Consider the following 26190-nt stretch of genomic DNA (forward strand, 5'->3'; position numbering starts at 1 on the left):
CATGTTTCACCTGAAGATTCAGTTGGTTTTCTTCTTTTTTTTAATGTCTGTTTCTCCTCTGCAAAGGAGCATTCGGTCTCTTAACCAATCCAGTTATGTAATAAGACAAAAGCACTGTCATAGATAATGTTTTAAACTGACACTATGCTTTTAGGTGGATTAAACTGGCCTATTCTAATGTTATGAATCACAAGATTAATGCAAGAAGCAGAGAAGTTGTGTGTATGCGTGGCATCCATCAGCAGTGACACTAACCCATCTTAAGAAGCACTGACCTCCTCTTAAAAAGGCATAAATAACTTGCAGGAGGAGTGTTTGCAGGCATGTGGTGGAGCTGCACACCAGGCATGAAGTTGCATTGCTCACACTTTGGGTTGACAGGAGAGAAAAACCTAATGTGAAGACATGATAATGATCAACTACAACTGAGTGGTGCAGGCTGCTATTATCACCCAGAGGACAAAGGAGATGTTTATGCCTTTCTTGCAACAGGCTGGGAATGCACCATGAAAAATAAAAAACCATTGCAGATGTGCAGATGAACCCATTTTAATAAGTGCTATGTAACTTTACAGAATAGCAAAAAAGTGACCAGCTGGAGGAGAGAAACTAAGCAGACTGCTATAATTTATTCAGCATGAGGTAATACACTTATTTAACCTTTACAAAACTTAGAAATATGTAGGTCAGATATTGACAGATCTGTGTTAAATGGCAGGAATCAGAGCTACAAGTTTGTATTTTCTTCCTATAAAAGTGTATAAGTTATAACACATTCAAATTCATTATTAAACATTTTTATTTTACTTGTCTGTTCAAAATGATCCATAAAACAACTACAAAATCTATTATCAAACGAATGAATTTCGACATTTCGGTGTTAAAGCGCCACCTCCTGACCGGATAGTATATTGTTCGCTGCGCGCTCACGCTGTACGGGGGCCGGGGACGCGCACGTTATACACGCTCTGATTTACCCAAACAAGAAAGCGAGCCAGGGCCAGCATCATGGATGGATAATAATCCATCCACGGCCAGCATCATGGATGGATCATGCTGCACCGAAATACCGATATCATTGAAGCTACAGTAAGAGCTACTATGGATGAAGATCTAATTAGACGCTAAAAGAGGTGAGATCAATAATAAATAAACTGATATCTGCTGCTTCATGGTGAACAGTCAGTAGATGTATATGTTCAGTAAAACATCTCTATCGTTTTTTATGACTTTAACGTGTCTATGATGCGCATTGTTGACTTTATAGTAAGCTTATTGTTCCTTATCATTTTTAATTTCCTATTGTTTTTTTCCCCCTGCAGGATCCCTGTAGTGTTAATATGAAGTGTTCAATCAGAATCGGAAATACTTTATTGATCCCTGAGGGGAAACTGGGTCATGTTACAGTTGCTCACTTTTTAGACTCGAAATATAAATAAGCACAGAGAATTATAAGAGAAATAGAAAATAAGAAATATGTAAAAATATCTGCATCATACTGCAATATATAACAACAGTGTAAATAATAATGTAAATAGTGTAAATATGAAATATTAGTTGAAATGTAAATGCAGTATTAATACTGTATATTTCAACTAATATTTCTTATTTCTAGTGTGTCAAGGTGTAGCCTATATAACATATTTATATCAGTATTTGCTACTATGTTTATGATACCAGGTGTAAAAAATTATTGGTGTGATATGATTTTAATAATCAATGCTATTTCTTTCTTAGATTATCAAAATTGATCATGTAATGTGTTTAATTATCATAATCACTTCCCGTTTCAACCTATATAATATTATTTCTCATTAATTACATGCTTTTATATATTTGAGATATTTACAAAAACTTGTTTTCATTTGAGGCAACAGACTGACAGTCAGTATCTTGACAGGAAGCTTTAAACGATCCACCTGCTGTATAAAAATAATTGAAAATACTATGCCAGAATAAATACTACATACAGTATTTTCTTCTTCTAAGTTGAAATAATTTTTGCTCATCATCTTAACTGATTGCAGACATTTGGAAATAGTTTATTTTTTAGTAATAAATAGCTCAGAAACAGCTGCTAATGACTCAGTGTTGATATCTGCATCAATCTGCTAATTTATTTTCTTGATTAATTGACTAATTGTTTGTTCTACAGATCATTAGAAAATAGTGAATAAAGCTCATCACAGTATGCTACAGCACAAGGTGACTTCAATAATAGTTTTGTTTTACAGTCCAAAACCCAAAAATATTCAATTTACTTTAATGTAAGACCAAGAAAAATGGCAAATTCTCACATCTGAGAAGCCATAATTATCAAATATTTGGCATTTTTGCTAGAAAAAATATTTCAATGATTAGTTGATTATGAAAATAGTTGGCAATTCATTTTCTTTCACTTGTCCAATCAATTAATTGACTAATTATTGCAGCTTTAATTTGTTTTAGAAGAAATTACTACAAATATCATCAGCTCTTGGGAAAAATGTCCAATTTCAGAATATGCTTCCCCAACATTCATGACCAGTTTGCTGCAGTTTGTTTTGTGTTTGTTTGTTAGACTGGGATCCTGGTTATAACACTGATGCTCTGATGTGTTTTATTTATAGTGGAGGAGGTGGAGAAGTGAACCTGAAGATGAGGCGTGTGTCCCGGAAGAAAGCCCTGAGCTTGGTGAAGGAGCTGGACGCCTTCCCCAAAGTGTCGGAGAGCTATGTGGAGACCTCGGCTACGGGAGGAACAGGTGGGACGGATTCTGCAAAAAAAAACACAACAGCAGTATTATGATTTTCTTACTGATGTACAGAATATGGTTGAATACTCCTCTGTTTCATCCACAGTGTCACTGATAGCTTTCGGTGCCATGGCACTTTTGGCTATCTTAGAGTTCTTTGTTTATCGAGACACTTGGATGAAGTATGAATATGAAGTTGACAAGGATTTTTCCAGGTGAGTTTTAATTCAGAGTTATTGAATATTGATTACTACAAAGAACATTTGGATTTGAACTCTCACTGCATGCTTACAGCCACAGCGTATGACCGATTGTTACTGTCTTTTTCTCTTCATGTACAGTAAATTGAGAATAAATATCGACACTACAGTTGCCATGAAATGCCAGCGTGAGTATCCTAACCACTGATTGACATGCATTGCAGATGTATATATATATGCATCAGTTAATGTAGTAATTCATTGTCTGTGATCGCAGATGTCGGAGCGGATATTCTGGACCTGGCTGAGACCATGATCACGTCTAACGGCCTCCAATACGAGCCTGTGAGTAATCCTACGTGAGGTCGCTAGTAACTGTTTATTAGTAGTAACGTAACACTGACACAAGCTTGTGAATTTTTGCAGCGCATGTTATCATTGAACCATCCAGATAGGTTTTTTTTATCTCTCAGGTTTTAGAGATGTTACTTTTTACAACTGTCTGTTCTCTTTGTATGTTTTTTCAGGTTACTTTTGAACTGACTCCACAACAGAGATTATGGCAAAGGTAAATAGGGTCTGCAAGTAGGAAAAGTCTTTAAATTAGCTTCTGTATACTATAAGTTCAGTGTTTTATGTCTTAATTTTAGTTTAAAAGGTCTGAAAAATGTAGTTGTTTGTTGATGTGTTGTTACCTTCTTTTTCAGTTTGTTTTGTGATTAAATTTGATCAATTTTCCATTTTAATTGACACTTTAAAAAGCCTTAAGAAGGTTTTTTAAGGTGATAAAACTTGCAGGCACCTTGAAAAAGAAGTTTTGCTTTTTGTTGCCATAGAAAGCTGTTTCAATTTAGAGCTATGCAGAACAACTGGAGTGGGTACTTAGAGATTTCAAACGTTGTTTTTGTATTTTCTGAAACATTCAGGTGTTGGTAGCAGTTAGTGAAACGTGCATAACTGCTTTCCGGGTGTAGTTTGTGTACAAATGTAGTTTTGAGCAATTTGTGCATGTTGCCAACCTGTTTTTTTTTTGTCCTCAGGACGTTGCTTCTCATTCAGAGCAGGCTGAGAGAGGAACATGCTCTTCAGGAAGTTCTGTACAAAACTGTCCTCAAAGGATCTCCCACTGCCCTGCCGCCACGGTCAGTTTTGTTTGTACAAAAGAACTTTTCTTTTTTTGTGATCACTTATTTATTGATATCACAAAAAGCAAACAAAATACCAGACAGTTGTGCATCTAAGATTTCATGTAGACATTATGAAGCCTGTTAGATATACTGTTAATAAACAATGAATTATGTGCTCAATAATTGTGTGTGTGTGTGTGTAGGGAGGATGCTTCTATGGAGCCGCTTAATGCTTGCAGGATACACGGGCACGTCTACGTCAACAAGGTGGCAGGAAACCTGCACATCACTGTGGGAAAGTAAGAAACTGTGAATTGTGGAAAAGGCACCAACAGATATATCTGGAGGTTGTTCTGCTCTGTGTAAATAATGTCTCAGACTAGTGTCATAAAACTGCAGTCACTAGCAAGTAGTATCGAAACTTCTACACTCAAACAATAACTGTATTTGATCCTTTTTGTACCCAGATTTAGAAAAAAATGACTATTTGTATGGTTCTGCTTGCAGCCAATCACCGCAAGTGTTCTTTGATGTAATGTGACGTATGATTGGCCCACTATGACAGCAGCTACAATACTGATAATACTTCACTGTACAGTTTTGTATAGTTATTTCATAAATATTTCAATAATTTGAACACTTTCAAAATGTATTTATGTAAAAATAATTCACATGAGTATTGAATGAAATGTATTGGTATTGGTACTGGTATCATAATCTTTTAAACGATACCCTGCCCAGTATACTATCTTTATATATAATAATAATACCAGTATTTTTTCTTTTTCAGGCCTATTCACCATCCTCAGGGCCATGCCCACATTGCAGCTTTTGTGAGCCATGAGAGTATGTAAAATTTTAGAGAATCTGTTTTTCTACTTATGCTTGAATGCTTTTCTTTGGCTTGTTTTTTTAGTGCAGCTCTTTTATAATCTGCAAATGTCTGCAGGCAAAATTATTTTGGCTGTCCTGCCAACAGTACTGCTAAATTTGATGAGAGAAAAAGCAGTTGTTTGGCGACCAAAAATAGTATTTGTTCAGCTGAATATTGCGTATATCTTTCTCTAGGAATTTCATGCACAAAATATTGAACACATTTAAAGTTTGATTCAGATTCGAATGTTGCATATTAGATATATTATTATGTGTTACTGAGGTGCTTCTTTTTTCTCCTCAGTCAGAGTTATGATGACGGATCTGTAGCCTACAAATGCAGAATATATATTTTTTCCACTTTCACTTAAAGGCCTTTCATTGAGTCTCCACAGCCTTAACTGAACCCGAGCCTCCTCTCATCGTTGCATTACAGCGTACAACTTCTCCCATCGAATAGACCATTTATCTTTTGGGGAGGAGATACCAGGCATCATCAATCCTCTGGATGGCACAGAGAAAATCACCTATAACAGTAAGTTACTGCTACTCCCACAGACAAGAGAGGATAAAACAAATGATGGAGTGGGTTTCCTCCCAAAGTGCATTTGAACAGAGTTTTCTGCAGAATTAATGAGCTGCTGGGACGTGTTGCATCATGACTTGGCCTGAACTGTCCTCAGCTAACCTTGGATGATCACTGTTAAGTTAGGTACTATTGGGAAAAAGCTTTCTTTACAGAAAGCACTATGATGGATTTGATAGAGGTATAAAATTTCACTATTTACACTCCTCCTTTCTTGTGTGTTTCTGCAACCAGACAACCAGATGTTCCAGTACTTCATCACAGTGGTGCCCACCAGACTCAACACATACAAGATATCTGCAGACACGCACCAGTTTTCTGTGACTGAACGGGTGAGTATAGAGTAACGCGAAGCGAGTAGAGAGATAAAGGATTTTAGAAAACGATAGTAACTGCCACGCTGTCTGTTTTTCAAGGAGCGGGTGATAAACCACGCGGCAGGCAGTCACGGTGTGTCCGGCATCTTTGTGAAGTATGACACCAGCTCTCTGATGGTGACGGTCAGCGAGCAGCATATGCCGCTGTGGCAGTTCCTGGTGCGACTTTGTGGCATTATCGGGGGAATATTCTCCACCACAGGTAAATCTAGCTCACTTGAAACAATGACATTTATTTAATTTGTCTTTGTTGTAGCAGCTGAGGCTAATTTGCAGCCTCAGAGGTGCTTAAACAAATTAATATGTCTCATAAAAGTATTTTAGCAACTTACTATGTGGCATTTCTCTAAATAAAATGTTTAAATGTCTGAACTAATCTATTTATTGCTGTGTGTTCCTCCATCTTTAAAGGCATGCTCCATGGGCTTGTTGGCGTCTGTTTTGATGTTATCTGCTGTCGCTTTAAACTTGGAGTCTACAGACCCAGAGAGGTACCGTTATCCAAAATACTTGCTTCCTCTTGCCCAACAGACAGGCAATATTTTGCTCTATATCAGAAAAAATAGTCTCTGTCTGTATTAAAGAACTATACACACAATAAAGTAGGCCTAACAGACTGTACTGAATCTGTTGTAGGATGCGCCGCTGAACAATCAGATGAACAACCTGAACAATCATCAGACCCCTCTGTTGGCTGACAACGCCCCTCAGGAGTAGCTGCTTTTCAGTGATCCGGGTCTCGGCCATCATCGAACTGCTGATTCTACCTGCTGACCTTTAATGGTGATGTGACAAACCATTCGAATAAATGAGCAGTTCCACCAAGACAGATGGCTTAATTCAGACCATCAGAGGCTATCTCATGTTATTTATTGTTGTTTCATTTGTAAAGAGTTGTGTTTTCTTAATTGCCAACATCATTATCTATGTTTTTCTACTGTAAAAGGAAAAGCTGTCTGTTAAACGTTGTGCTGTTCACTTGAATATTCCAATTCCCATCTGTTTATTGCACTTTAGAAGAAATGTGTGCACTGTGACTGCAGTTCTTTGTGTGTTTTTAAGTGATATCTTCTTTGAATGTCATAAAGTGTTTTGTTTCTTCTGAAATCTCTTAAGCGTTCTGTTGTGTTTGCTGAAGCAGCACGTGATACTGATCTTTTTGTTGTCATTCCAACTCCATTAAAGTTTAAATACCCGCAGCAATTCAAGAAGTCCAGTGTAGTTTTGTTTCGCAGTATTAATGAATTTGAAATCTTCAAGAAGATATGAATGATTTGGATCTGAACAGTTGGATCTGGATAAAATGTGAAGCATGAAATGATGCCAGTCAGGCAGGTCACTGAAGGTAAATTATGAAATCACTTACGAGAATATAACATTAATGTGGTATTGGTATCAATCTCAACCTTTATCAAAAAAACTGATTACACATCCCTCAAAGTCCTGATTCTTATATGTGGACAAATATAAATATATACATCTGATATCCACATGCTTTGATTTACTCACATCCAATTTCAAAAGGTTTCTCGGTGCAGACACAGCTGATTTGTGCCCTTTTATTGGCCTACAGCGTAAATCCAACATCTTTTAAAATAGAAACTCTTTTAAAGAGGTGATACATGCCCTTGATAATAACTGCTACATTTACTGTAGAAAGTGAGCATATTGTAAACTAACGAGCTTATAACGAAGTCTGAATAGTTTGAGAATTGAGACAGATGGGATCATTTGAAGCCTGGAAATGCCTCAGAACAAAAAAGCACGACATAACTAGTAGAGTTGAAAAATTACCTAAATTCTCTGTACTGCTTCACAGTTTAAGAGATACTCCAGTGATTTAGTATTTTATCGGAGGACTTGTGAGAGAAAGATTAAAACAATGGTTAAAAAAAAAAAATCAAAGTAATAGATGCAGATATATCTTGACTTTTAGTCCCTAGCATTAGCCAAGCTCCAAAAATGCTGGATCCTTCATTTCCCACGATGCAATGGGACAGCATCATTACTAGCCCGCCTGCATGACCAATGCCCAATGTCTTTCAAACTTCATGCACCCTGTCTGTAACACAGGCTTTCTGGTATAAATTTGTAGTTTCTAAACCCAGTCCGAGATAACCCTGATGACATCACTGGGGTATTTTTTTTTTCAAACACTGGAAAGCAGCAGCAGAAGAAACAGAATAGTAGTCCAAAAAGTGGTTTGAGGTGGCTGGTAATTGAGGTTTTGTAAAGAAACTACATGTTGAGGTTGAATGCAAGTTTAATGGACCGCACACTTGCACTTTTTCTCTTCTAGTTTATTTCAGTTTTGCCAAGCAGACTTGAATGAAGTGTTGTCAGAGCAGGGAATAGAGGTGGTCAAACATTTTGCAAACGACATTTGAAAGAATAAGATGAAGTCATTGGTTAATGTGTTGCTGTTTGTTACATACAGTAACAGTAGCTCCAGCCGTGGGTTTAGTGTACCAACAGTGCTATTCGTTTTGGTATGCTAACAGCAAAGACAGCACTTTGTTGTCAAATGGACACACATGAGAGCAAACCTCCACACGGACGACACCATTACAATAGCCCTGTAGCTCTGTATGAACAAATCTGACAAAACCACATCATACAGGCCAGACATTTTGGTTCATTATCCCCTTCTGAAATTAAGAGGACAGTTACCATAGTTACACCATAGATATAGGCTTTGCATAAACATTTATTTAATTTTGTCCCTTTTTCTCCCTTAAAGGCTCATCACTGTTACGCATTTGTATTCTGTCAAGAGTCAAGCCTTGCAACATATACAATACTATACACAGTTTTCTTATTGGTTTAGTAAAAACCAGACTTGCCTGTCACACTTAAACACTTTTGGTAGACTCTGTGTGGGAAGCTCTGTGGTGGAATCCTGTGAAGACACTCACCAAGCAAAAATCAACAGTCAAATACAGTTTTTGGTAAGTCTATAAGAATAATATGCAATGTTCAACTATTTACAGATCATCCAAAACTTGGGATCAAGGATGTAATGTCAGCAGGGCCTTCACCAAGTCTCTGGTCCATAACCTCGCACTCTCGTGGTCTATTAGGTCAAAGTAGGTCTTGCTAAAAAAAATAGCAATCTGTCCCTCCATCCATAAGATATGGCGTCCCTCAAGGCTCTGTACTTGGTCCTCTAGTTTTCTCTACAGGCTTTCACTCAGTAACCTTTTTAGCAGCTACATGTACTTTGATTTTAAGTCTTGATTTCCTAGCTGCCAAAAGCTGGACAGCAAAGACATTTCTCCTCCCAAATGTAGGTGAAGTTGAAATGTTCTCTCTCATGCAAATGGAAAACTCCATCTTATAATACAGCATAATTCAATACGCATGTTTAAATTTGACCAATCTAACCGTCCCTTCATTAGCTTCCAATTCATGCTAGGGCTGATTTTACATGTGCCTCTAACATAAAACATGATCATACTCAGCTATAGCTGACGAACTTTATGACCCTTTCGTTATACCGAGGCCTGCCTCAAGAACTAGAAGAAATCCTGAGGCAAATCCCGACTGGTCCGCTGCTGTCTTCTGGGGCTGTTTGGGCCATTCCTTGGATTTTAGATTTATTCAATTAGCTTTGGGCCTATTATAATCCTGTTGTTGGATTATAACCACACTGTATGTGGCATTTTTTCTACTTGATGGTAAATTGTAATTGCCATTTTCTCACCTATCGCTCCAATTTCACCCCCAGCTGTCCGAGAAAGGGGTGATCTCTTTTTGAAATGCTTCTTGAGGTTCATCCCTTATATACCAACATTTTTTTCGGGGGGTTGTCTTTTTAGAAAACTTGGGCTTGGTGGGGGATCTGTTGAGAGACACTGTATATGATACTGGGCTATACAAATAAACTTGACTCTGATGTACTCTTATTTATATATAATACACTGCCAAGGTCTACCACATATATCAGACTAGCCTTTGACGCAAGTATAAAGATGTAAAAGTAGTAAACTTAGTTTCAGTACAAACTGCTGTACAAACAGGCAAAAAGTGGATGAGCATTCAAACAAACAAGGTTTGTTCAGAGACATACTGACGTTATCATTTGTGATAGTAAATAAGTAACAACCTCAACAACATGAAAGATGGCATATTTGTATGTTTCGGTACCTGTAGTATCATGTGTGGTCAGAATTTCGCTTTAATACTAGTCAAGTGCTGTCTCAGTAATCTGTGGACTGACCTTGAGACAAATAACCACCAGTTAGGTTTTGTGTGTCATCTTAAAAAGGCAGTAGATACACGTAATGCAAGACATACAGATATCCAAATCACCTGCGTATTAAAGAGAGGACTTGGATATCCCCACAGTAAAAAACAGAGAACCAAAATAATCTTATAGAAATTGTCCTCCACTGAAGCACTGTCATATTTCAAGTATGAAAAGAAATCATCACAAGGCAAGGCAATGTACCTAGATTCAAGAGGATGGAAACGGTGATGTGGAAAAGAAAATGAAAGTCACACAAAAGGCTTATTGTTGCATATATAATTGGCCACTTTGAGAAGAAAACAGTGGGTACAAAAATGAATGACAACACTTTTCTTTTTTTTTTGGACGGGGTTTGGTGACTGAACAGTGCAGGTACTGATGAGATTTCCAAACTAAACAAATAATTCATGGCTAGTAGACCTCTTTTTTTTCCGTTCCGAGTGCTTCACTCAAGCGCAGCCCCTGCCTGCTTGTCCACACTAGAGGAGGATTTGGGGTGTCTTTCGTCGATGGTCAGAGTCTCAGATGTTACTTTCTGCCGACAGCAGAGGGTGAGGGGCTGCTGTCTCTGGTTTGAAGCGGTGAGGAAGACTCAGTTGGTTAAGGTGCTGGATGCGCGGAAGTAGGACAGGAACTTGAAACAGAGGCTGACCACAAAGTACCAGATGTTTCTGGCCATCTGGGAGCGGGCGATGAACACTCTCCAGATGAAAACGACCAACAGCGTGTTGAAGGTGTAGCGGATGTTCCTCAGTCTGGGAAAGAGGAAAGAGAGAGGAGGTATGAATGAGAAAATAATGTAAGGGTTTAAAAATATATAATACTAATACTACTAATAATAATAATAATAATAATAATAAGCAACATTAAACAAAGGTAATTCTACATGCATGCCCTTACAATAAAACTTAAAAAGGTGTACGTGATTACATACAGCACAGCTTATGAATACATTTGTGCTTTCAGTTATATTATGAATCCTGAACACACCTTTTCTTATATTAAGGGTGAGTTTAATAATGATTTTGAGTAGAGTTATTAATCGATCCACAGAAAATGAATCAGCAAATAGTTTGATTATCAAATAACCGTTTCTGTAATTTTTTAAGCAAAAATGCCAAAAAATTGCTTGTTTCAGCTTTTATGCGTCATACATGATAGTAAACTGAATCTCTTTGGATTTTGGACAACTGATCGGACAAAAGGAGACATTTGAAGAAATCACCATGGGTTCCAAGAAATTATAATGAGCATTTTTCTCCATTTTCTGACATTTTATAAACAAAATGATAAAATAATGAAAATGATAAATGGTTAAATGTAAAAGTTGACTTTTCTAGTATCTATCTTGCCTGTTGGAAAGTATAATATAAAGGAGGATCATCTATAAAAACATAAGGGGAACCAATTCAATGTTGCATTAAAATAAAAAAGCAAATGTTTTTTTATTATAAGATATATATGGGTAATGTAGAAATTGCAAAGATGGTTAGGAATTCATTCATAAAAATACATTCTTTGGTGTCTGATGGTGTCGTTAAAACACCCAGAACTTAAATTTTTTAATTGATTGATTTTTTTTTTTTTTTTACGAAAAAAGTTATAACTAGGAGGTTGTTCCCAAAACATTGTTGGTTGGTACACAGACTGGCCACTTAAATCCTTTATTTATGTTGCTTTCTGTGATGACTTACTTCCTCAGATGCTGCCTGGCAGCAGGAATGTCAGACATGTCTTCATTCAGGACGTACTTCTTGGTGCCGATGCAATAATTCTCAATGTACTCTGGCCAGTTCAGCTGGCGCACATCAAAGTTAAATGTCTGCAAGACAGAAAAGATAGTTAAAAGCCTGTTGGAACAAAAGGCCAAACCAAAGCTGCAGTTATTTACAAAAAAAAAAAACAAATGTGAAATTCCTCTTTCACTCACTAGATGGAGCAATAGTCTCACTGATAGTATTATAAAGTAGTATGGAGAGCTGCCTGCTCTCTCAACCTTAGGGTTAAATAAATAGTAGAGGCAAATATTTCTTCAGTGTTGGAACAAGAAGCAAACCACACCTTAAAAACGATCCATTGTGTACTTGGAACAGAGTGTTTTTATGGTGTGGTTGTACTACTTTTACCATGCATTCAAAATTTTACTGAAGTACAGTATTATCAGTATGTACTGATGTATTTACTTGTAAGCCAATGTGGAACCAATTTGAACTACTTTATATATTACTGCATAGTTTTATCTTTGCCATTAATCATATTTTACCAGATGATCATATCCCTTGTATGAAAAAATCTTAATCTACAAAGAAACTAGTAACTATTGCTGTCCAATAAATGTAGTGAAGTATAAGGATTCAGTACAAGTGGTTCAAAATTGTACTTAAATATAGTACTTGAGTAAATGTAGGTATTTTTGCCACTGTATTCCTCCACAGAGCATCAGTTAGGAAAAAGATGTGTTTACAATGATCATTCAGATAGTGTCACATGAAAAGTACAAGCAAATATACTCATCCACATGTCTAATGTGACAATCTAGTACCTAAAAGTAAGATTAGGAAATACATTATTTGAATCCCACCTTCCTGTCCTCAGGGGTTAGCTGGCTCATCAGCATGGTCATATTCTCAGAGTTCCACTCCCAGTCCTGACTGCTGAAATACTCCAGCAGGCCAATGGCCTTGTGAAGGCGATTAAAGATACGCATCATCCTAGAGGGAGAGGGGGGAGGGGGAGGTCAGAGGTTGCAGCGCACACTGGAACTTTTCTTTAGATTTCAATTACAGCAGACAGCTGCGGGTTCTTACTGCGGCTTCTGTCCAGAGAGACGCAGGAAGAGGTCGTAGATGAGGGCAGGGAACTTGTGGCTGACCAGGATCCAGTACTGGTTGATCAGGTAGTTGGAGGTGATGTTAGCATTGGGCCTGCGGAAAGCCTGCTCCAAGGGGTTCCTCTTGAAGGAGGACATCACATGATGCTCTGCAAAAGATTAATGGTTGAGGGGATGTATTAGACAAGTATTTTCATCTGAGACAAAGGAGAAAAGAAAAACAACATCCTGTTTTAAAAGATTTCTGGTCAACTAGCCCTGCTCTAAAAGTCAGTGGTAAAAAAAAAACGTCCTTTAAAGCAGATTCACATAGTCTTGGTTACCCACAACCACCAACGTTGATATAGATTGCTTTTTGTACATGAGGATCATGACTTTCAGAAACCGTGGCTGGCTTAATCATAACATGATTTTCAGCTCTGGTTCTCGGAGGAATATCAGGCAGAAGAGCAGTCACAGAATGATTTCCCCCACTGGGCAGCACAGCCGGCCCCCTCCTCCCAGAATCCAGCAGCAGCAGCAGCAGCAGCAGCCATCCAAAGATACAGAGAGGAGCCATGTGACTACAGGCATTACATCACACACGGCACGCAAACTAGGCCTTGCACGGTGTGTTTCCATGGCAACAGATATGTAGTGGTTGCAGGGGGCAAGATGACCAGATCCGAGATGACAGCCAGCTGTGGTCCGGCTTCTTGAAGCCTTGTTGGGAGTGTTGCTGCTAACCTTGAGATGCCCTCTGAGGTTTGGGACAGTTGCAATAAAACATAATAATTTAAAAAAAGAAAAGAAAAAAAAAAAAAAAAACTGGGCCAGAGTACCCACAATTCTTTGCTGGATCCTCTTCCTTTACTAGTCTCTTTAATTTCACATTCAGGGAGAAATAGGCTACACATGCAGTGCATCTTTTGTCGTTTGTCTCCTCTGATGCTTGTGTTTTAGATTAGCTTCATTCCTGACTCTCATTTAGGCCGGTGAGATTAGAGCACACAGTTCCTCTTTCATAACAAGTGAAAACGCAGTGATGAGACCTAATCCCGCTACGAGCCATCTGGTAGCAATTTCCTCGGTGAAGGGAGCATGTTTGCTAATCTGAGAGGAAACGGGAGAGAGAGAGAGAGGGTCTCTTGTTATCCTGACATCCACAGCCCTCTAATCCCCGACCGCTGGGATGGAAACAATGAGAGTTTTTCACTCTTCGTGTGTAATTTCATCGCATCTATCGTGACCTCAGAATAAGAACTGACAAATAATGGAGGCTCTGAACACTATAACCAGTTCATATCCATAATGTACATATTGTTGGATACCTCTAAAATGAAGGGAGATATTTAAACACTATTAAAGTATATTTTTTTAAGATAAAGTTTGATATAAATAGATACATTTGTGCTTTAAGTGTCTTCTCCGCAAACTGGATCCTTTGTATGGTTTTATGAATTACGTTAACCTGAATAATAATAATCATTTTGAGTGGCTAAAATAATGTAATGTAAAATAAATGTACAATTTGTTAATAATTATCACAGAACACTAAGGTTTTATTAGTCCTCTATGATTATAATATGAATATGTGGGCGTTTTTCACCATTTTCTGGTGTTTTATAGACCGAACAAAACTATTTAATTGTGAAAATAGACGACAGATGAACTGATAGTGAATAAAAAATAGTTACTTGTAGAAAAACCCAGTTTCTCCCTGTTTTTTTGACAGTTTTTTCTATTAAAACCACTACTTTTTTACTGCAAAAGTTGACTTTGTTGCAAACTTATACCTATTTTGCCTCTTAGAGAGTAAACAGAAAGGAGACATTCAATGTTGTATTAAAAAGATAAAAGCTCATGTAATTATTAAAGACGTGTGGATAGGAAAGATGGTTTTGGGGCAGAACATTTGATTACCAAATAAAAACAAAAAGATATACAAAAAATGTCTTTAGCATGCCACTAACACCCTCCCAGCTTCCTTCTCTGTCCAGCAGGTGGCAGACGCTCTCCACAAGAACCCAAACTACACACACACACACACACACACACACCACAACCTAACTACAACACAGGGACATTATGTCACAACACTGGAGTATTGATTTGTGATGATGAAAGCGAACTGGGACAACAATATTGTGGGATGCCAGCAGGCGCAGACACAACAGCTCTATAAATACTCGCCTGCAGTGACAGGTTTCCATTACCTTTAAGCAACACAACAAACAATGTACGTACCGATCTCTCCCCAGTGGAACGGGTTGATGCCGCCGGTCGTGCAGTTGTAGACCAGAGCTGCTTTAGGTCTGCGGGGTGTGTGGGAGGAGAAGGTCATTATAATGCCCATAAAAATACATATTAGTCTATTTTCCCTGGTAACACTGCACTCTACAAGGCGTCTATGTAAGCTAAGAAACAACAGTGCTACAGCAGATCATACATTCCCTGCGTTTACATGGGTTTTTGAATTTATGAGCCTCTATTTCTCTGATAGAGCACAGAACACATGCAGACCTGACAAGATATGAAATGTGCATATAAAACGGAGAAGCTGAATAACTTAAATTAACCTCTTAACATACTTTCCAATGCAGGGATCAATACTTAACTTTTATTTTTCTGTTTTTCAGTTTTCCTTCTGAAAATAAGTACAAGTTGTCAGGTACATACACACCGGTAAACACATAACAGTGAGCAATATGGATGTACATCATCGCAATTGTGAGATATGATCGATTTTTTTCCTTTTTTTTGAACATGTCTGGGTATTTTACCAATATTTTAGGTATTTCCTAGTAGTCTGACTCAGCATCTATTGTCTTATGTGACATTATAAGGGAGCAGAAGCTCAGAGTTTCTCCCATATTGTCTCTGGAAAAACTGACTTAGTCGGTTGAGGAAAAGAAATGAGTCAGATGCTTCCAAGGAAAACTTTTGTCATGACCTAGAAATAGTGGAACTTTTGGGATTTCCCACACTTTGACCCGCTAACTCCACACCAATTAAATTTTTTATTTCTTTTTTCCTCCATTTATGTCTGGTTGAACCCTTTGCATAGATACTTATACTTATTATACCTATAAGGTGTCTTTTTCCACCGCTGATTCTCCAAGGATCAATAAAACATGATTCCTGGATCTGGGAAATTATTTCCCCCCAATAATTTAAAGGGTTTGTTTTTCCAAATTTGTTTGTTGTTGCTTGAAAGAAATCCAAGTCTTTATTTTGACTTATGATCCAGTGTGATGTAGTTCCTCTCCAACTCCTCTGTTTAAACCTTTTATTTAATGTTCATTTGTATAGGGACAAGTACAGTATGTAGCATGAACTAATGCCACATACTACAGCATTTATAGCCTAATCCATTGCTCGTCCCTTGTTGGGCCTTTAAGACACATAAAACTCACCAATAAGTTGTTAAACTTTGATGATTGTAGACAGTTTAGACAGTCTGGAATTAAAACTCCAATTGTCACATGTTACTTTCCCACATTTCAAGTCTTAAAAGGATAATAAAAAGGATAATAAGGGTGTTTGTTAAACTTCGATGGCTTCCCAACAGACACTGGCAACAAGTTTCTGCTGGGCTGCACAGTATCCTTAAAACAGGGTGAAGACGTTATCTCATATTAATAAGATCTTGAATTTTATATGTGGTCTTGTACTGAAGTCTGGTTGGAGATTATACAAATAATATTTATGCATTCGTTGGACCAACAGTTTGTCATTCGGGATGATAGGGTACAACATTCAACACAATATAAATCGCTTTTGCAATTTAAATGAGTCACTAGTCTCTTTTTGAGAAATCCTAATGTGATAAATGAATGCCAGACTGAATGTGATAAATTAATGCTAATGATACTTATCTTGTCTAGATGTTAAAAAGGGCACTCCACTGATTTTACAGGTCAAAGTCAATTTACTCGTGACGGGGAATACTACACAGCTTGAAAACAGTTTGAGGTCCTCTGTGGTTCTGTAAGAGCTTTGCCAAGTTTGAGAAAATTACTCAAGTGACATCCTTTGAGCAATAGAGGACTGAACCTAAAAAAGTACACCTTTTCAACAGAAAGCCTACTCTACAAAATTGCTGCATGGAGTTTGAAAGATGTGGACATTTACCAGGCAGGAAGGGTCAAACTCTCGCTAGTCCCCCCTATTTATGGAAGTACACAACTAAAATCACTGGAGGCCCCTTGAATGCGAATCAACTACACATCAAATTTGAGCAATAAAAAAATAGTTTGCTGAAGCTTGAAATTTATTTCCGATTATTCAAAATGTCTCAAAACAAGTATTTTGCCAAATAAGGATATGTTAGTCGTTATTTACAATGAAGAACCCAGGTTTTTGGATCAAAACTCTGGGTTCAAGCACTAACCTGTGTACAGCCGTGTACCAGCCAGCAGCCAAGGTGAGGTTGATGACCACGTCCACAGGGATCAGGTCAGCCACCGCATCATTGTTAGCTCTCATGGTGCGCAAGATCCCCTTGCCAGCCTGATAAAAAGCAACATTGTCTAAGGACTCCAAAGGGATGCTTAGATTTAAGACTGAAGAGCAACATTTTTACTTACAGCTATAAAGACTCCACTTGGCCCGTTGAAGTTGTCGATCCAACCCTGAGGTGTGAGAACTCATATTAGTCCTTAGAAACGTAACAGAGAGCTTCCTATTGAGTCGATAACGGCAGAAAGACCAAAGGGACGTCAAGTTATAGATCCTAACAGTGTCACAGATGTGGTTTTGTACGCGTCTATGATCAGGGTTGTGTTACTTCCTGTGGTTGGAGAAAAGAAGAGGCTGGGTAGCAGTGATTGTCGCCTTCAATTAGACTCTATTAAAAATGGATGAAACCACTGGTTGCAGACTGCTGCAGTGTCCAACGTGCGGGGCTGGAGCTCCATTATGCGGTCAAGGCAGAGTCTAATAATATGCTCTGATGCAGATAAAGTGCACAGGAGGTGATGATGCCAGAGGTGTTTTTAGCACCTCGGTGGCTTCCTGCCAGGCTAAAACGGCAGATAAATCTTTCCTGCTGAGGTTCTTGCATCATATGTAGGTGGTTATGACTTCTGATTCTGAAGATATGGAGTCACAAAATGATGCAGCTAATATTGCAGTTGGTAACATACCACACATAAACACAAACATATGAATAAGCAGTCCCATCCCCCCCCCCGCCCCCTCCTCCTCGTGCCTCGCAGCGCCCACTGGCACGAGCTGCCAAGGCGATTGCATGGCCAAGCGTGAGTGAGGCCTTTTGAAGAGTCGTTGCCAGGCCGGGCTTACAACTGAAGGCTGAGCACAGAGCCAGGAACTGCCGTCAGAGTCCCACCGTGCAAACACAAGGCCTACATTTCCTGATGCCAGAAAAACAAGGACTTTCCTGTGTTTTTCTATTATTTTATTTATGCCACATCATCTCCAAATCTATCTGAGTACCTTTGATTATTTTATGGGAAGGTTCTGTGTCTAAACTGTATACAACAGTAAATATGCTCAAATTAGTTTGGGCCAAACAAGCAATTTGAAGACTTGCAGTCCAAAACCCAAAGATATTCCATTTATAATGATACAGAACAGAGACGAGCAGGAAATCCTTGCATTCAGACGAGCGAATGCTTGGCATTCTTGCTTTAAAAAAAGAATTAAACTATGTAATTTGTAGGATCCAAAAATTACAGTCTGCGCTACTGTGCAGCTTTCAAACGTGCAGGGGAGATGTACGCTACAACTCAAGACGTCTTGATAAACTTTAGGTAGGAAACAAGCATTTTATAATGACAGACAGGCAGCATAGACTATATTTCCTGAGCTGATGTTTCAGCAACAGCAGAGCTTCGCCTACAGTGCTCCTATACTCGTTTCCCACCTTAAGATTACAGACTGAGTCTTTAACTTTGGAGGGGGAGGGGGGCGGTGTCACCAATCACTGAATTCTGCATCTAAAGGCAGGTTTGAAGTCAATGCAACTTAAATCCATAACTCGGTGAAATGCAAATGTTGAGGATGTTAGGAAGCCTGCAGCAGCAGCAGCAGCAGCAGCAGCAGCAGCAGACTGAAAACAGCTTAATCATCAAAGTAGAGCCCTGTTCCACTTTCAGTATTTAAGTCCTCCTTTGAACTCTGAGACAGCCTTTACATGAACTATTCCACACTCTTCAACTTCCCGGCGTCATTGTGACATTCAGTTTGTCAGCTTATCTCTGCAACCCCCCCCCCCCCCCCCCAACCTCAACCTCTCCTGTCCCGACAGCTGATTGGGCTGGTTCACGAGTGATCACACAGTTCTTCAAGCCAGATATTCACCAATTAGCTTTAAACCTGGGCCACTTAAGATAAAACCCACAGGGGAGTGGTATTGACCCGTGCAGGATTACATCGATCGATATCTTATTTCCATTCGTTTGACTGTCACAGGAGGACACGTAATGAGCACGGGATCTAAAAATCATGACCGAATCGTTCAAACGTGTTGATGAATATTTACCACAAGCAGCAGAATCATCTAGAAGTATTAATGTTCGTGATGTTTCATTCCTGTATGAGTATATTCAGGTGTTGACTGCAGCGGAGCAGGGACTCACGGGGAAAGGCTCCTGCCAGCTGGCTCCCACTATGGAGGGTCTGATGATGCCGATGTTGAGCTTGTCTTGCTCTTGCTGCACCACGTACTCAGCCAGGGCTTTGGTGTAGGTGTATGTGTTGGGCCTGTTGCCGATGAGACGCGGTGTGATGTCACGCACGATGCCGTCATCCATCCACCTGAAACCAGGGATTAAATGAGTCAGAGGAGCAGAGGGTGTGATGGTATGTGTCATGCTATAAATCCACACACAGCTGCAAAATACTGTCACAAAAAAACTGAATTTAAGACCTAAATAAATATTAAAAATGTTAATGCAGTGCAAAAATAACAGCTCTCTATCATTAAATAACTATAAAAACTCTTCAGTCTGTAAGCTTCTAAAATGATCAATACAGAGAAAATCTTCCTGTTTCCTAATGAAGTAAATATTAATATTCGATACCAATAACATTATCTATACTTTGTTGTATGGACAGCTGATCAGCTGACTGTCGTTAAACAGTCTTAAAGCAGAGAAAACAAAACAACAATTCCTCTTTTCTACAGCCAAACGCTCATAGGGTGCACAGGTGAAAAAAAAGAAAAGGTGAAAAACCTTTTCTCCACATTCATACTTCCATTATTGTACATTTTAAAACCAGACTAAATAACTTTTGTTGAACAGCAGCCGCTACTGGTGACAGCATTCAGGTAATGGTACTGCTGTTTAGCATCAGACCAAGTGAGGCTATAGCAGAAAAACCCCTGAGTGCATTGAATTTCTCAAATTTTATTGCTTTTGAATTCAATTTTATATTTTTGAGAGAAAAAATGTTATATTTATAAAGTCATACATCTCCAAATCTGTTGACTTTTCCCCTTTATAGATTAAGAAAACTCTCCTGCTTCTTAAACTAAATGAACCATTTTAAGAATCAGTGGATTATCTGACAAAACGCATCATCACAAAGCTGAAAAGGTCACAAGAAGACAACAATAGTCTCGCTTTAAAAATGGATCTCTTGACGTTGACGTTCTGATCAACAGCAGGGACAGAGTTATCCCTTTGAGAGTTGCTTTTTTGTCTTTATTTGATAGCAGACGGCGTGGAGCTGGACAGGAAACACGGGGAGATAGAGGGACATGCAACAAATGTCCCCTGCTGGAGTCAAAGTGGGGACGTTGCAGTTATACGGTAGTCACCCCCCTTTTTTTTTTTTTATTAAACTGGCACAGCTGGTATTTAACACAGCAGGAACTGCAGCTTCTAATATGTGTATAATTTATTTTCTACAGCCTGTAAAGATCTCTAACAATGAGTTCCACTTTATTATTTTCCCCTCACAATGAAAACCAGCTTCTTAACCACACCTCGAGACAAGTTGTCTGCGCTTGTTTTTTTTACAACTTGTCTTCTCAGGTGCGGCAGACGAAGCATCAATCAGCCTTCAGAAGCGGTTTGTTTTTACATCTATTTCCACACAGTATGAATCAAGCTGAAGTGAAATTCATTGCGCAACCCTTCACCTACTCACTCGAGAGATTCGATGAGTTTCTTGGGCTCGACGGGCGGCGGATAGATGACCTCATCGATGTGCTTGCGGTTGCAGTTTGCATAGGCGGTGGAGATGTGAATGAAGGCCTCGAGGTGATGCATTTGCTGGGCCAGGCTGAGGAGTTGCTGTGTGGCGATCACATTCAGCTGCAGGGCGTGTCTGCCGGAGAGAAGAGAGATATAAGTAGATGAGTCAAAGAAGCGCGTGTGGGAGGAAAACATGTGAAAGGAGGTTTTGTGTGTGTGTGTATGTGTGTGTAGGGGGAAGGCTTTGAAGGTGTGTTTGCCAGACTGCTAATATCTCTGTTTGAAACGTTTGCTGACGACTGTGTCTTCCATTCAAATTGAGCATTTGCAGACTGGTAGGAATTTGCAGTACGCGATTATAAGCTGAAGCAGAATGACACGACGGGACGGTGGGACGTGAAACCACACAGAGGAGGGAGAGAGAGAGAGAGAGAGAGAGAGAGAGAGAGGACAAGACAGAAGGAAGGAGGAGGAGGAGGAGGAGGAGGGGGGAGAAAAATGGCAAACATCTGCTCTTCTCTTCATAAATGTGTTAGTCTCATCATTATTCTCACAACACTGTTTTCAGCTTACACTGTACTACCACTTATCCAGCCATTAACACTTCAGCAAACACTTCTTCCTCTTGATGTACAGTACAAGCTAGTAGAGCAGCACAATTACATCGTTTTTTTTTTTACATCTGTACAATCAATACAACGTTATTCCTACACTCTGAGGTTTTTTTTTTTTAAGAGTACTTCCTCTTTAAGGATATGGAGAGCGCCATATGTTGTTCAGATTGTAAAAGCCTCTTGAGACAAATCTATAGTAGTTCTGACCTAAACAAATAACTGACTTGACGATTTTGCCGCATCCGCATGAGCAGGAAATCCACTGCAGTAAACCGAGCATCCCTAATTGCTTCATTCATTGTGTAAATAAATGACGAGACTGCTTTATAATATTTGACGGAATATGTGGAAGACGGATAAATGAGAACAAATCTAACATGTTAATGAATGAGAGAGAGAGAGAGAGTAAATTAACACTGAAAGAAGGAACAGAAGAAAAAAAAAATGATTTCAATTATGTTTTCCACTAATTGATGAATAGTTTAGTCTATAAACTATCACGCTGACGTCTTCAAAATCACTCGATTTGTTTGACCGACTGTCCAAATCCTGAAGATATTTAATTTACAATGATGTAAACAAGAGAAAAGAGACAGTCCGACACGGCAAGTCGTTCCTTATCTCTGCCAATATTGACTTTATGAAGTGGATCGGGATGTGACTGATCACATTTCTTTGTCAGTGTCATAAAAAATCTGTTTTATTCACTATCAGATACGTTCATGCAGTCATGACGGGCCGCCGCTGCCTCGGTGTTTTAGAGACACATCAGTCTTTGACCTCATGTTACTTCACATAGAAACGATCCCAGAGAGAAGAGACGTATTCAGACTTTAACGTTTGGCAAAAAGAGACGACTGGTGTCAGATTAGTGCTCAGTATTTGCAGATACTCTGAGTAGAACGAGTGAATGTTTGGCATTTTGTTTAAATAATTACTTGATTAATTGCTTATTAATTATCATAATTGTTGTCAAGTTAATTTTGTTGAGTGACTAATCAATTAATCACAAAAAAAACAATAAAAACCAGCAACTTTTTTATTTTGCAGGTTCGGAGTAATTTGCTGATATCTAACAGTTCATTTACAGAAAGGGTGGTGCTATTTGGTACAAATTATTCTAATTATTTCTATTCTACTAACTTCAGTAACACTTTATCTCACAGATCTCTTACTGATTTCCATGACATTTTTTCTAATCATTTCCTGAAAGCAGCTGCTGTGTTACTGTTCATTCTTGCATGTTTCATGTAATTTGGCAGTAAAAGGAGAAATGCACTCATCATTAGTTTTTAAGAAGCTGATATATCATTTTACACACAAAAACTAAGTATGTTCTGTCAGTTAAAGAATTGTCTAATTTATCAAGAACTTTTGCAAATTAACAACTTTGAACCCAAATATAACGAGCAACTAAACCAACTTAACACTTTTCCCATTTTTTTTCTTATAATTTGCTCCACCTGAACAAATTACATACAACATTTCCAGGAAATTAGTATAAGATGAAGTGACCAAACAATGACAGCGACAAAGAGGAAACACATTTTTTTTCCAACTCTTTTCCGGACGGAGAGATGTTTTGAGAAAGAAAAAACTAAAATTTCAAACCTCAGTAAAAGATCATCTATCCAGAATCGTGCAGCCATAGATGCTCGTTAAACCTCTTGTGGCCCAACACCAACACATTCACATTCACACGCTCATTATCATCACTTGGTACATTTCTGCATTCAGCAGCGGATCAACTCTGCAGCAGAAGCAGCAACAGCACACAGAGTCCATTTTGCCGAAGGCGACAGTAAGAAAAATGGAGGGTCAGTTTAACCAGACGCTGCAGGACGGATCATTTCTCTGGCTCTGTGTGGGTGGTGCTCGTGAGGTGTGAGGGAGACACAGAAAACGTGAGGGAGGAAGAGGTAGATGGAGATGGACAGTGTGTGGTGGGCGATGGCGTCCACCGGTATATGAATCAGATGTAGTAGTGAGGCGGTGGCAGCTTGTTAGCGGTGGTTTGGAAGTGGTGACAGTTGTGTCGGTGAGGGAGATGCTGGTGGTGGTGGTGGTGTTGGTGTTTACGGGAGGACGAACATCGTGTGTGGGCGTTACATCTTCCCACCACCTTCTGAGAGCACAGGGCGTCGAACCAGCAGGACAGCGGTGAAAAGACGGACGCACTGCTGTGCCCCTTCCTGCATCTGACTCATCAGCCATCTGTTTTTGCTGTTATGATTTGGATACAGTGAATAGAGAACTGTTCAGCTCAGATCTGAACTCCAAGGTGCCATCTTAAAAAGGATAATCCTCATTTTTGTAGCTTTGGCCGTCATTTCTCATGACAGCATCTACTCAGAGAAACTGCTGAGATCTGGGAACACACAGACATCGCTACAACAAAGTCAAGTAGGACGAGAAACACGAGTTGTTAGATGATCAGACAGCGTTGCGAGAAGATTACCAAATTAGGAAATATGACAAAAATCATATCTGCTACAAAAACTGTAGAATATTGGACAAGTTGGCCTCTTCAGGCCTACAAAACCTGCATTCAAAATAACAATCTTGAGAAAATAATATCACTTTTCGCTCCGAGTGATCATAACTTATAAAACTATGCGACCTTTGACAAGAGGTCACAAGTTAACTTTGCTTCCTCGCTAGTTTCTAAACTGTGAAGATGCGCTGCTTTTCTTTGTATCATGTGATAGTAAATTAAATAAAACACATAACCAGAAATTTGAAATATAATAGCCTCATTACTGGATAACGACAATAACTGTTTTATTGCTCCGACATCATCCCTTACAGCACAAAACTGTGTGTGCACAACTACAGAAAGTTTTCCCAGTTGCAGCTTCTTAATTTGTGAGATTTTATGCTTTTCTTTGTCTTCTGTGATAGAAAACTAATATCTTTGGGTTTTGGACTCTTGGTCAGACTAAATAAGTCATATAATGGCCACTTCTTTCTGATATTTCACAGACTAAACATTTAATCAATTAATCAAGACAATAATAAGCAAATTAATCACAACCTGGTTTGTTTAAAACCTGCCTGACTGTCTGAACACTCGTGTTTCTCGCCCTGTTGGATTTCTTTTTAGCAATGCCGCTGCGTTTACAGATGTTGGCGACTACTTTGGAGAGGAAAATGTTATGATTACACATATCACACATACAAATGACGGCCAAAACTACCAAAATAGGATCCGAGTTTTAATAGCGGGAGTTTATCCGTTAAGTGTGGATAAAGACGTTCAGAGGATAAATACCAGTCGATGTGTCAGCCTGAAAAACCCTGGATCGAGTCTCAAATCTTAAACAGACACACCCGAGTCTTATGATTTATGTCCCTGCGCTGCTTACAAGGCTGCTGGCTGCTACAGAAAGAGGAATGGCTCTGAGAGATGACAGAGATGGGAGGGAAGAGAGAGAGAGAAAAAAGTGGACGTGGGAGTGAAAGCTAGATGAAGAGAGGGGTGGAAAGAAAAGAGGAAAAAGGTGAAGGCCACTCAGAGAGAAAGATGGAGGGTGAAGCAACAGAGAGAGAGAGAGAGAGAGAGAGCGAGAGAGAGAGAGAGAGAGAGAGATCAATACAAAGCTGTGAGCAGAGCAGTCCGGCAGCTTTAGCCTCACTGAGCTGTCACTCAAAACTAACAGTAATCTACCTCCACACATGCATACACATACTCCAGACACCAAACACACACTTACCAAGACTAATTCCTCAAACAAATGTATAGAATATTTAATTTTTTAACCAAACTATATATCAGATTAAACAAAACATTCACAACTCACTCTACATTTTTCTTTTCTGAATTATATCCCCATTTTTCCACATATTGGTGCACCAATTCCACATCTGATCTGTTTTTTTTTTTTCTTTTAATCCGATGCAGATGATAAAAAACAACCTTCTTTTTGTCTTGAGCTGTAGTTTTAGGAATATAACTGTGTGTGGCTTTGACAAAAACAGGTTGTGAAACAAGCAGTGTAGTGTAAGACTCTTCTAGGGCTGCAACTAACTAATTATTTTCATTATCGATTGGTAGTTTGGTCTATAAAATGTTGATCACTGTTTCCTAGAGCCCAAGATGCAACCTCTAATGTCTTAATTTGCCCCGAACAACAATCCATAACCTAAAGATCTTCAGTTTACTATCAAAGAAGACTAAAAAAAAACAGAAAATATACACATTTAAGGAGCTAGAATGAAAGAATTTTTGTATTTTTCAGTCAACTAATTGATAAATCATTGCAGCTCTACTCTACACTTTTAATGAAAGAATAAGAACCACAAACAACCAGGCTAGGAACAGTTATTACTGCTGTTCTATATTTATATACTCATGTATAAGCAGGATCCTTGCGTCAGCAGGATGAGGCAGCGCTGATTATACGGCGAAACGTTACATCAGGATTGAATAACTGTACAGTAGCCTGAAGCTGCGGCA

The 26190-nt window shown here is 38.8% G+C and overlaps 2 protein-coding genes across 4 annotated transcripts in view; one reads left to right on the forward strand and one right to left on the reverse strand.

The window, feature by feature from the left end:
- The first annotated feature begins 964 nt into the window (after window positions 1-964).
- On the forward strand, window positions 965-7100 carry LOC137175467 (endoplasmic reticulum-Golgi intermediate compartment protein 2-like). Its single transcript, XM_067581069.1, has 14 exons — window positions 965-1133; window positions 2610-2743; window positions 2841-2949; window positions 3076-3122; window positions 3212-3279; window positions 3462-3502; window positions 3975-4076; window positions 4265-4360; window positions 4852-4907; window positions 5371-5469; window positions 5755-5852; window positions 5937-6099; window positions 6309-6388; window positions 6534-7100. The coding sequence occupies exons 2-14, from the start codon at window positions 2638-2640 to the stop codon at window positions 6612-6614; spliced, it is 1146 nt and encodes a 381-aa protein (XP_067437170.1). The 5' UTR covers window positions 965-1133; window positions 2610-2637; the 3' UTR covers window positions 6615-7100.
- Window positions 7101-8176: 1076 nt separating this feature from the next.
- Window positions 8177-26190, reverse strand: part of si:dkey-97m3.1 (fatty acyl-CoA reductase 1) — a 60290-nt gene continuing 42276 nt past the window's right edge. For 2 of the 3 annotated variants that reach the window (XM_067581066.1, XM_067581067.1), the window contains exons 4-13: window positions 21074-21253; window positions 19558-19735; window positions 17545-17589; window positions 17349-17467; window positions 15573-15602; window positions 15203-15270; window positions 12954-13125; window positions 12728-12857; window positions 11841-11968; window positions 8177-10901 (exon numbers count right to left, since the gene is read on the reverse strand). In XM_067581066.1, coding sequence (XP_067437167.1) covers window positions 10739-10901; window positions 11841-11968; window positions 12728-12857; window positions 12954-13125; window positions 15203-15270; window positions 15573-15602; window positions 17349-17467; window positions 17545-17589; window positions 19558-19735; window positions 21074-21253 — 1213 coding nt within the window. In that variant the 3' untranslated portion in view covers window positions 8177-10738. The remainder of the gene's footprint in view (window positions 10902-11840; window positions 11969-12727; window positions 12858-12953; window positions 13126-15202; window positions 15271-15572; window positions 15603-17348; window positions 17468-17544; window positions 17590-19557; window positions 19736-21073; window positions 21254-26190) is intronic. The other variant, XM_067581065.1, reaches the window with a different exon arrangement.

Source organism: Thunnus thynnus, chromosome 23, assembly GCF_963924715.1.
Source record: "Thunnus thynnus chromosome 23, fThuThy2.1, whole genome shotgun sequence".
In the NCBI taxonomy this organism is placed as follows: domain Eukaryota; kingdom Metazoa; phylum Chordata; class Actinopteri; order Scombriformes; family Scombridae; genus Thunnus; species Thunnus thynnus.